Source organism: Lygodium microphyllum, chromosome 26, assembly GCF_053477565.2.
Source record: "Lygodium microphyllum isolate KBCC chromosome 26, Lygodium_microphyllum_v1.1.10, whole genome shotgun sequence".
NCBI lineage: Eukaryota > Viridiplantae > Streptophyta > Polypodiopsida > Schizaeales > Lygodiaceae > Lygodium > Lygodium microphyllum.
This window is the reverse complement of record NC_141160.1, coordinates 87,382,016-87,394,299: the sequence shown is the minus strand read 5'-3', so window position 1 is coordinate 87,394,299 and position 12,284 is coordinate 87,382,016. Positions and strand designations below refer to the sequence as shown.

The 12,284-nt window shown below is 40.9% G+C and overlaps 1 protein-coding gene across 5 annotated transcripts in view; it reads left to right on the top strand.

The window, feature by feature from the left end:
* LOC148013507 (sec34-like family protein) overlaps positions 1–12,284 on the top strand; it is a 131,768-nt gene that overhangs the window by 38,199 nt on the left and 81,285 nt on the right. For 4 of the 5 annotated variants that reach the window (XM_087668547.1, XM_087668548.1, XM_087668546.1 and 1 more), the window contains one exon: positions 60–164. In XM_087668547.1, coding sequence (XP_087524673.1) covers positions 60–164 — 105 coding nt within the window. Of the gene's footprint in view, positions 1–59; positions 165–12,284 lie in introns of those variants that run through there. The other variant, XM_087668550.1, reaches the window with a different exon arrangement.

The window sequence follows — 12,284 nt, the reverse complement described above, 5'->3', positions numbered from 1 at the left end:
TTTTCTTAAGATCCATTTTGGGCTAGATAATCAGAAGTCTAGTTTCTTTTTGCTCTCAGGTAGGCAAGATGATGAATGGCCTGTCAAATGCAACAGTGATCACAGATGGCTCATTACAGCAGTATTCTTTTTCTACTGAAATGGCTCTACTGAACGGTCATCAGGTATATCTACCCCCTGTCCCCCCAACCAATTTAAAAAAAAATATATGTAAATTTCTTTAAATGGTCTTGGTCTGCCCATTTTTTTCATGTTCCCTTCACTAAGCATTGCCTTGCAAGGATAATAGAGTCATGAGTGCATTGGCTTCAGGTTTGACATTTTTAATCTTTTTTATTTATGGTCAACCACTTGTGCATGATTTGGCTGTTTGTGAAAGTTTCAGCAACCATTTCAACTTAAATGCTAGGTACTTTCACTATCCAGAGGTTATGCCTCCATCAGAAATATGGAATTACTTGAGTCCTGTCATATGAGGGACTGTGCTAATCATTGACAGCAGGGAACACCATGTGTGCAATAAACATGGAAAACATAGAATCATTTGAGTCCTGCCATGTTAATCAGTTCTGCAGTAGCCAGCCAACACTTCAACCAGGGAAAGGAGCCTGTGTTTTGCTAGCTGGAAAGACCAGCTTTAGCCAGGCTGGTCTAACCTGCTTAGCCAACCAATAGCTGACTTGCCCTGCTGCCGGCAGCCAGACTGAGATTCATCCAACCACTTCTGCATCAGCTGACTTGCCCTGCTGCTGGCTGCAAGATTGAGACTTGTCCTACCACATTGCATCACAAGCTAGGTACTATAGATAGTATGTGTGCCTTTTTAGAACCAAAATTTTGTTTAGAACTTACTTGTCCACAAAGTGTCATTCCTAATGTGTGATGATTCTTCCTTAGACAGCATTTGAATTCTCTGTTGTAAATTGTAATAGCTGCAATGGGGGATGAGGAGGAACAGTTTCTGCACTGGGGAAGTTCCCCCTCTTCCCCCCTTTTTGGTGTTTTTTCTAGGGTGCTGCAGTCCCACACCTTAGGTCTGAGCACTCCTTGTAGGAGACGGACCTAGGATCCAAGGAGCTCAAACTGGTGGCCTCAAATTTAGGAGCAGCAGCCAAGTACAAACAGTAGTAACAGCAGAGGCTCAGATAAACTAGACCAAAAGCTGCCGAAGGAGGTAAGAAGAAACAAAGAAGAGACCACTCTTGCAGGGGGTGAGTTTGGGTGAAAGAGAGAGAGAGATCTATTAATGTCTCTAGGAGGCCAAAATGGCCTATGAGACCATAACTAATACAACTGGTATCATCATCTCTCATCAGAGAAGAAAACAGAATTATGTTTATGTTAACATGATAAATTGAAATGGAAAATGAAAAATATGGGAAACTAAAAAACTGAAAAGAGGATAGAATAGCTCCCTCTTAGTGTATGGAATCCTCCAAGACTTTGCAAGCTACCTCCGACTAAGTTGTTGTGGTAATCTTTGTCTGTAACGAGCAATCGTGACACAAATGTGTCACATATGTGTAATAAAGCATAAGTTACCTTAGTCTAGGGTTAAATATAAAAGGTGGAGATGTAACATGTGAAGGATCTTTTTGCCATTTTAAAGCAATACATGCTTTGAGGTTCCTTTCTCCCACCAACTAAGAGGGTGCATGCTCTTAGCCACCAAGATATGGGGTATATACCATGTCCCACCTTGACATGAGGTGAGTATTCATGTTGCAACATACATCTATGATTCTCAGCCTTCCATGGCAATACTATTTCATGCCTAGCTACCTTGGCTATGGCTTCCTTGCAAAAATGGTGTATTTCTTGTATTTCTTTGCAAGTATGGCATATTTTCATGAATTTCTAGTTATTTGATTTGTTGTCAGAACTAGTATATTACATTGGTATCAGAGCCTTGCTTTGATCCAAGGTAGGCTTTAATTCCGTCATTTTCATGATTATGATTTGGTTGGGGAGGTCATTTTCATGGAAGATCTGGTTATTGGCATCGTTTCCTGTGTAACTAGAGTTGAAGACGCAGCTACATTGTTTGGTTTCTTCTTGACAGTGACTAGTCAGGTTGTACTACTTCAAACTGTGGTTATTTTAGTGCTTCTTGACAGAGATATGGGGGCAAGATGGAGTATCTCTGCATTACCCCGTGGACAATGGCGGCGGGCTACAGCCAACTTGGTAGGTTGTGACCTCATTTTGGTCCAAAAATTGAGGAGAATGGAGAAACCATAGGTAACCGGGGTTAGAATCGGGTTCAGTATGGGTTACTTTTGAGAGGGAAAGGGTTACTCTTGCAAAACAGTCTTTCTCTCTCCTGCCCCAATCTTCCTTCAACCTCCATAGCCAAAACCTCCATTCTCACTCTCTCCCATGATCTCTACTGTCAAAATGGACCTGATAGCTTAAGCCTCCATGCTCTAAGCTTCCCATTGAGTACTCAAATGGCTTATTAGCCACCTCTTGATCTCATAGTATTTCAGCATGCACTCATGCTGCCTGAGCCGAAAATACAGGGTGCTGTATTGCTCGTGATCATGAAGATTTTTGAGCTCTTGTAGCTCATCTCAAGCTTCTTGTTGATCAACTACAATGCCTACTTCAACCTATGGAGAGGATGATTGCATTAAACTTCGCATTGTCTGGCAGGAAAATTTCCGCATCATAGGTACACATGCATATCTTCCTTGCATAGCCCGGGCATGCCCATCCGGAACCTGACAGAGGAATCATCCTGCGTGGCTACCGAGTCACGCCTGTCCACATTGGAAAAGACTCTGTAAGGCGGTGTTCAGAGATTGACTTCGTTGAGATCTTCATCAGGAACACTATCTAGAGTGTCGTCAAGATCCACAATTTGGTGTCGTCAAGGTCCACAATCTGGTTGTCGATGGCATCTTGAATGTCATTTCCTCTAAAAGGGACGACGGCAATCGTGGAAGCGAACGAACGAGCATGGTACGCCTTCATCAAAGGAAGAAGAGAGAGAAAAAACTGGATATCAGTTGAAAAGGGCCACTCAAGAAACTCATGGAAGAGCAAACATGGCTGTTGTTGAAAGAGGCACAGTTGATGCACGAGAAAGAGCTACTACAGAAGCACGGGAAAGGGGAGAATCAAGAATCAAGCACTAGTTTCATCTCCGCATCGTCATCAACAAGAAGGCATTTTTGGTGTCAACAAGCTTCTAGCCTGTGTTGGGAATAAAGGCTCTCGTGTCTTTTAATGTGCTCGGGTGTGAACACACCCTTTAGCCCTCGTACCTTTTAATGTGCTCAGGCTTTTGACCGTGCATGTTAAATTTTATGCCCGTGGGTACATGTACAACAGAAATTGCAGCTAAAGTTTGGGATTTCTCATGTAATGTGATGTATATGCCCTTGGAACAGCTGTAATCAGTTGTGGAATGCTGTAGCACATGGTTTGGTGCTTCTGAAAATTTAATTACAGATCTGAAATCTCTGCTTCTATGTGGTCATTTATTGTTGGTTGGTACTTGTTTGTACCTTGGTCACTTGTGTGACAGTTTGGGCTTGCATTTGCTGATTTTTTGGTCACATTTGGGCTGAAAATCATGGCTGGCAGCAGTGACAACAGTAATCTCATGCGCATAAAGAAGCTTGAAGGAGCACATAACTTTGCAGTCTGGCAAAAACAGTGCTACAATATCTTGTTGCAAAAGAAGCAGGCAAAGCCGATTAAGACCAAAGGGGCAAAGCCTGCAGATATGGAACAGGACGATTGGGATGAGTTAAACGAGCTTGCACGCTCAACCATCGAGCTATCGATTTCTGTTGCCTTGCTGTTTAACATTGAAGGTTTGGATTCTACATATGCTATTTGGACTCGACTGGAGGAAATGTATGCACAAAAGAGTGTTGCAAGCAAATTGAATTGGCTGAAAAAGCTTATGGATTTGCGTATGAAAGAGGGTATAGCAATGTCTATTTACTTGAGTGAGTTTAACTCCATTTTCAGTCAGCTGGTTGCCTTGAAGTTCTTGATTGATGAAGAATTTAAGGCTACAGTTTTGCCTTGCACCCTTCCAGAGAGTTGGGATACATTCAGGATTGCTATGAGCAATTCTAATGCGATTCTTTTCTATGGTGATGTAGAAAGTGCTCTACTCATGGAAGAAATGAATTGGTAGAACAATGCATCCTATAAGTCTTCTAGTGCTTTGCATACTAGTGGCAGATCACAATAGAAAGGCAAATCTGATAGCAAGGGACACAGTAAATTATGTGGCAAAGATGTTGAATGCCATCATTGTGGCAAGAAGGGTCACTTTAAATGTGATTGCTACTAATGGAAGAAAGAGAAAGGAAAGGACAAAAAGACAGATGATAGCAAGGAAGAGAAGAAAGAAGGCCAACCCAAGAAGAGCAGTGTCAAAATTGAAGAGGTGAATGTAGTCAGTCATGACAGTGAGGACAGTGGGAATGATGTACTTTTAGTTTCTTCACACTTTGGTACACATGCTTTACTTGCAGATATAGATGAGGACATGCATACTTGGATTCTCGATTCAGGTGCTTCCTTTCATATCACCCCTCATCGAGAGTGGTTCTCTGCCTAGGGGGTCGATATGGTGTTGTCCATCTTGGGGACAACTATGCATGTGACATTGCAGGTATTGGCAGTGTGGAGTTGCAGTTTCAGCATTGTTTTGTCTTCACACTTGAGTATATACGGCCTGTACCTTAGCTCAAAAAGAGCTTGATTAGCACAGGGCAGCTAGATGATGATGGATTTCATACCACCTTTGGTGATGGGAAATGGAAGATCTGTAAGGGATCTAGAGTGACTGCCAAAGGTTGTAAAAGTGATACCTTGTATCCTCTCCATGTATCTAGCGTGAGTGATCATGTTGTTGCCGTGACCGAGCAGCCAAGTGTTTCTTTGTGGCATGGCCGGTTGGGACACATGAGTCATATAGGAATGAAAGTGCTTTCTCGTTTGGGTTACTTGCATTGTCTTCGTTATGCTGATTCTGAGCATTGTGGTCATTGTGTCTATGCTAAAAATGCACAGACGTCTCACAAAAAGTCTCTTTTGTTGAAATCTTCTTCTCTGGAGTTAGTACATTCAGATGTATGTCAGATGCCAGGATTATCTTTAGGGGAAAATAAATATTTTGTTACCTTTGTCGATGATGCTACGCGGAAGGTATGGGTTTCTCCTATTCGTAGCAAGGATGAAGTGCTTGACAAGTTTAAAAAATTCTTGGCATTGGTTGAAAATCAAACTGATAAGACACTCAAGTGTCTTCGCTCTGACAACGGTGGGGAATATGTGTCCAAGGCCTTTCAAGCATTTTGTGATAGTAAAGGGATAAAGAGGGAGCTCATTGCCTTTCATAATCCATCCCAAAATGGAGTTGCAAAGCATATGAATCGGACCATACAGGATAAGGTCCATACGATGCTGTCTCATGCTGCATTATCCCATGGTTTTTGGGCGGAGGCTGTTATGACAGTTGTTCACTTAATTAATTGGTTACCAAACAGGTCTTTGGGGGGGGGGGGGGGAGTTCACCAAGAAGCGTGGTTGGGCAAGCCACCTTCATATGCTCACCTGAAAGTGTTTAGCTACGAGGCTTTTGTGCACATTCGTAAAGAAAAACATAACAAACTTGAGCCAAAGTCTTGTAAATGCATTTTCCTAGGATATGGTGAGGAGGGTGAAATGGGGTATAGATTATGGGATCTCGAAAAAAGAAAAGTAGTACGCAGCAATGATGTTATCTTCCGGGAAGATCGCATGCATAAACAACCCGAAAAGACTGAGGAGGTCTGTAAGGTTGTATTCCAGGAAGAAATACCTTTTGGACAACAAAATGTGCCCATTGTACAGCAGCAAATACTTGCTGTAAATGAACCTGTAAATGCAGAAAATAATGCTGGAAATGATCAGCCAGCTATTGCCCATGATAATGAGCCACTACATGTGTAGGAACAGCTAGGACAACAAGCTGTTAATGTTGATTTGCAGGCTGAAATGCCAGGACAGCAAGCTGAAAATGCTCAACAGCCAGCAAACAATGATCATTGGGTTAGGAGATCGTCTAGGGCTACTAGACAACCTGATAGATTCATTCCTGGTGCAAATAATGTAGCTGATTATGTTATGTTGACAGATTGTGGTGAACCGTCTTGCTTCAAGGAAGCAATGGACAGACAAGATATCAAGAAATGGTATAAAGCCATGTTGTTAGAGATGGAATCTCTTGAGAAAAATGGCACTTGGGACTTGGTGCAGTTGCCTAAAAGGCAGAAAACACTTCCATGCAAATGGGTTTACAAGATGAAGGTCACTTCTAGTTCCTCACCCAAAGTACAAAGCAAGATTAGTTGCAAAGGGGTACAAGCAGGAGTATGGAATTGACTTTGATGAGATTTTCTCTCCTGTAGTCAAGATGACTACATTGAGAACCATTTTGGGCTTGGTTGCAACTGAAGATATGGAGCTCATACAGATGGATGTAAAGATTACATTCTTACATGGTGATTTGCATGAAGACATATATATGCAGCAGCCTGAAGGGTTGGTTGAAAAAGGGAAAGAAAAAATGGTATGTAAACTCAAAAGGAGTTTGTATGGGCTGAAACAAGCACCAAGAGAATGGTATCCTAAATTTGATACATTTATGCAATCTCAAGGTTTCTATAGAAGTCAAGTAGATTACGGCTTGTACACTAAGGCAGCAGATGGCAGCTTGATTATCTTGGTTCTGTAGGTTGATGATATATTGATTGCTAGCAGGGATACTCATGCCTTGGACTCACTGAAGCAAAGTTTTCATGGTAGCTTTGACCTGAGGGATTTTGGTGATGCAAATCACATTCTTGGCATGCGAATACTTAGAGATAGGTCAAAAGGATTGCTCTATCTATCTCAGCAAGAGTATATCTCCAAGGTTTTATAGCGTTTCAAAATGGAGGGGGGGAAAACAATTGGGGTTCCATTGCCTCCAGATGTGAAACACAGTGCCGAGGACAACCCTACATTTGATGATGAGAAGACTGAAATGTTTAAGATACCATATGCTTCAGCTGTTGGCAGTTTGATGTATGCTATGGTTGCTACACGTCTTGACATTGCCTTTGCAGTGGGAGTGGTTAGCAGATACATGGCAAACCCTGGCAAAAAGCATTGGGAAGAAGTGAAAGGTATTATGAGATACCTCAAAGGCACAAAGGAGTTGTGCATGTGCTTTGGAAAGCAGAAATGCATCTCTTGTTGGCTTTATAGATGCAGACTATGCTGGTCATGCGGATTGCAGAAAGTCCACTTTTGGGTATGTGTTTACTTTCACAGGAGGAGTAGACTCTTGGATCTCCAAGCTACAAAAGCGTGTTGCATTGTCTACTACAGAGGCATAGTATGTGGCTGCCAGTTCTCGATTGTGATAGTCAGAGTGCTATCATGTTAGCATAGAATCTTGTCTTTCATACAAATACCAGGCACATACAGGTGAAGTACCACTTCATTAGAGATGTACTTGACAGCAAGAGCATTGAGCTTGTCAAAGTGCATACAGATGATAATCCTGTAGACCTTCTCACAAAGGGTCTTCTAGCAGAGCAGCTTGCTCATTGCTGCGACAGATGATGGGAGTTGGATAGATATATGGATTTCAGCTTTGTACATTCCTAGACTTAGCTAATTCTTTTCTCCTCTTAAGGCACATTGCCTTTAGGTGGGAGGTTGTTGGGAATAAAGGCCCTCGTGCCTTTTAATGTGCTCGGGTGTGAACACACCCTTAGCAGTTGTACTTTCATATGTATATCTATCTAAAAACCTAAAGTGGTATACTCCTCATTGTACCCACAAATCGTGTACTCTCTCTACTTTGGTCTCTCTCACTCTCTCTGCCTCTCCGTGTGTAACAAACACCGACTGTCTTGATCTTCGTGCTTCCCAGTCACTACAGCCTGCAGTAGCCATGGTGAATGGTCTGGAGTAGAATGATCCGCATCATCATCAACAAGAGCACGAACGTAGCAAAGGTGCGAAGCATCTCCGGACAAAAGCCACGGAATCAGCATCATCAGTCGCCAACAAATTGTCTCTGCCGTTAATAATGATTATTGGAAAGAATAAATGAAGGAAATTTTGTCTGAATTGCTTATCGACTTGGTTGATTTGACTTGCTTTGCGGTATGTCAAGCGGTACTTCACCTTCATCCATGTGTTGGCCTTTGAATCCAAGCCCAAAAGATTCATATGAAGCCATTGGTCCTCCCATTTCACTTCCTTTTGGTTGTCCTGTTAGCTGCAAGCTACCATTTGCAGATTTAGTACATGGAATATCAGTTGTGCCCTGCTAAGCTGGTGTAGCCCCACACTTGCAGCTGTCAAACTCATGATTACAGACTTGGAGCACATGTTTATGGTGGTAGTATAGCTAAGAAGCCAAGGAATCATAACCACTAGTTGCAGCAAACTAGGGCCATCATTGTTTGCTTCTTTCCTTACAGAACTTGCCAATTCAACTTCTTTACTTAAGTCATCTCTCAAAGTTCATCTGAATGGGATGGTAGTTTTGGAATAGTTGAAAATGGTGCAATCAGGTCTTGCATGTTCATCAACATGCATGTTGAGTACAACAAAAGTTGTTTGAATTGGAGAAAAGCATGCTACAACAGGGTGATATATTGAACTGAAGATGATTATGACTCAGAGAATCACAAGTTTTGCAGCTCTAAGATTTGCTTGGGGGATTTGGACACAGCCATTACAGCAAAAATTAACAGTTATTGCAGCAAAAATAGGGACCTTAGAGTCAAGGAGTGCATTCATCTGGCACATCATATGGTAGTGCATACCTGAAGAAGTTTATGGAAGAAGAGTATGTTGCAGGGAATTCAATTTCAACAAAGAGCATGGAGAGTCTTGACTATTTGGAGCTGAACTGAAGCTATTTTAATCAATGGTTCTTCATCAACAATATGCTTCAACCTCAAGTACAAGAGCTTCCACAAACAGGGCCACCTCGGATTGACCAAGTTTTGAAGGTTTGGAGTTCTTTCTTTTCATGGGAATGATGTACAACATAGTACTTCAAAATTTTGGCAAATTTCAGTGAAGAATAGAACTTCATTTCATTTTCAAAGTCTCAATCCACTCTTGGATCATTCTATCTACATTTCTTGAAAGAATGCATAGAGTTCAAAGCTTCTTTGAGAGGTCTTGGAGCTTTCTTGTCTCTTGGACATAATGGATAGCTTGTACTTAATAATTTCATTGAAGATTTGGTTCATTAGAGGTCTTGGAGCTTTCTTGTCTCTTGGACATAATGGACAGCTTGTACTCAATAACTTCATTGAAGATTTGGTTCATCATCAGTAATGAAGCACTCTTCAATCAGTGAATCACTCCTACAAGCATTCTTACCAAGATCTCATGAAGATTGAAGACCTACTGTTACCTACAAGCAAGATTTGCTTCAGTTTTGGATTTGCAGAGGGTATTTTCACTTACCATAGTAACCTACAACTCTTCCCTATTCTCTTGAGTGCTTTGGTATTGGGTATTGGCTCAAATTTAGATGAGAAGTACCAAAAACACTTAAAACAGGGCAAAACAAGGTGCTGTCTACTGTAGACAGACCTAGAGAATCATTTCCAGAATGGGGTGTAGGTACAAAATAATGCAAAACAGGACTCCTAATTGAAGATAGGTATTGCGGGCTTCGAGTGAAGCCATCAAACACCTCATTCCGATCAGTATTTCTCAAGTTATGGTCAAAACAATGCAACTAGTTACTTGGGACAGGGTGCTGTCTACTGTGGACAGACATAGTAAATCATTTCCAGAATAGGGTATTGGAATATTTTAATGTGAACCAGGACTTTTAATTGGTACTAGACATTGTGGGCTTCGAGCAGAGCCATCAAGCACCTCATTTGGATCAGTATTTCTCAAGATATGGCCCAAACTATGCAACTAGGTACCCGGGACAGCTTGTCTACATGGGACAGTTTAGTGAAGGATACCAGGGAAATGAAGTTAGGGGTTGGAAACCTTGTGTCTCTTGTTGATAAAGATGTTGGACTAGCATCTATGAGTCAGCATGCTCATGCTTTTGGATTTAATGCTTATGGTTATGCTTCCTATGATGCTCCAGCTCATTGTCATGACAATTTTGGATCTCCTACTTCTTCCTTCATTAGTGGGCAATATTTTAGCAATTCTGGGGGATATTATGGTCATGATAATGCGTGCCATAATGAGCCCTTCTCAAATGGTTCTTGCCAGCAGTGAGATGATCTTATTCATGATAATCACTATCATGAGAGGTGTTTGCAGCATCCCTTATCATAGCAATGTCTATGAGCAGAGGCATGATGTTTTAGAGCAGCAGCAAAGTCATTATGGTGGATCTTATCCATATGGTGATTATGCTTCATGCATTGAAGAAAGGTAGTATTCACATGATGTTGGTCAGCAACATAATGATTATGATCAAGGGGGATATATATGCAGTCCATCATACTCGGAAAACGAGCACTCTTATGAAAAATTTTATTGTGTACCATCTTCTTTTGAGAATGATTGTGGTGGCCATATCTATGATGATTGTGTTAAACAATCACATACGTACCATGAAGTTGGACAATACTCTCATGGTTTTGAACAATAACAAGGTTCTTTTGGCCAGCCATATTTACCTAATGACTATGTTTTTTCTTTAAGACCATATTCAAATGCTTTTGGACAGCATACTTATGATAGTGCTTACGTAAATGACTATAGCTATGATCAACATGATACATATGTATGCAATGGTTATGATTGCTCCAATGGACAGCATCCTAATGGGAATCATGCTACTCTCTCTTAGCCATATGCAGTAGAGAATGGACAGTCATACATGAATGGGCAACAACATGTATATGATCGTGATCTTGGATATGAGCAGCATTATGCTAGTAAACATGGCCAGCATGTTGATTAGTACCTCTATGATGATCAGCCATCCCATAATCAATATTATGATGATGATCAACCGTTTCCTGAACATCAGCATTATGTTAGTAGAAATGAATGTGGTCATGACTCTGGAAAACCATTTTATCATGAGAAATATGACAGTCATAGTGGCGAGCATGATGTTATTCGAGGAAAGATCTTAACCGGTGATGATATTAGAGGACTACATGCACAAGGCTTATGTTTTAGATGTACTAAACTAATATCTTCTAAAAAAAAAGATATATGCAAGAAAAGGAATGCTAAAGCATTGCTGGTTATAGAGTTTCCGGATAATGGAGAGGAAGTTGAAGAGACCGAAGAGGAAGTGGATTGTAAAGACCAAGATGGAGAGTCTTACAAATCCTTTGAAGTTGTTCATGATGTCTATCAGCTTTCTAACCTACATTATGCTAAAGACCAAGTGAATGTAGTAATTGAAGAGGGACATGTAAAGAGCTTCATGAATCCATACACCAATCTATGGACCCAAATGATATGATCTCAATTAATGACTTTATCTTTCCATTTGATCCGGGGGATCATAAGGATACTTCCTTGTTTCCATTTGACCCAGGAGGCAATGATGAGATTTGTTTTTCTGTAGAAGGAACTTATGGTTGTGATGACTATTTTGATGGATATCCATTTGACCCTGGAGGCATATGAGACTTCAGTGATTTTCATTGTTGGTGGGTTATAAATAATGCTTGCAATACTGATTCCTCAGTATATTCAATCATCCTCTCCAAGGCTTCATGATTCCTTCAAAACAGTGGGATTATTGCAGTTATAGGACAGTGGACAGCTTGCTGTGTGAATTTTCTCTCATGAATTACATGGTCCTTTTTGGCAACATGATTGAATTCTATGTGCTGGATAGGTTCCTTATGGCCTTTTCTATCCAACAAGACTTTATTTGTGCCATTTGGACTCTTCTATCACGAGTTATGGGCAACTCTCATTGGCTGCCATGTTTTATAGATTACAGCAATGCATAGTCCTCTCTTGGTTATTTTCATATTTTGAAGGACTCTTCTTTGTGGTATGAAGACTTTTATTTCAGCATGGAGTCTTAGTTCAGCATGACTTCATCTAGTTCAAGCTATCCTTGTAATCATCCTTGTAATTTGTTTCCAATTCAGCTTTGAGGACGAAGCTCTTTTAGGCCGGGATGGCTTGTAATAAAGTATAAGTTACCTTAGTCTAGGGTAGGCTAAGGTTAAGTATAAAAGGTGGAGATGTAACATGTGAATAATATTTTTGCCATTTTAAAGAAATACATGCTTTGAGGTTCCTTC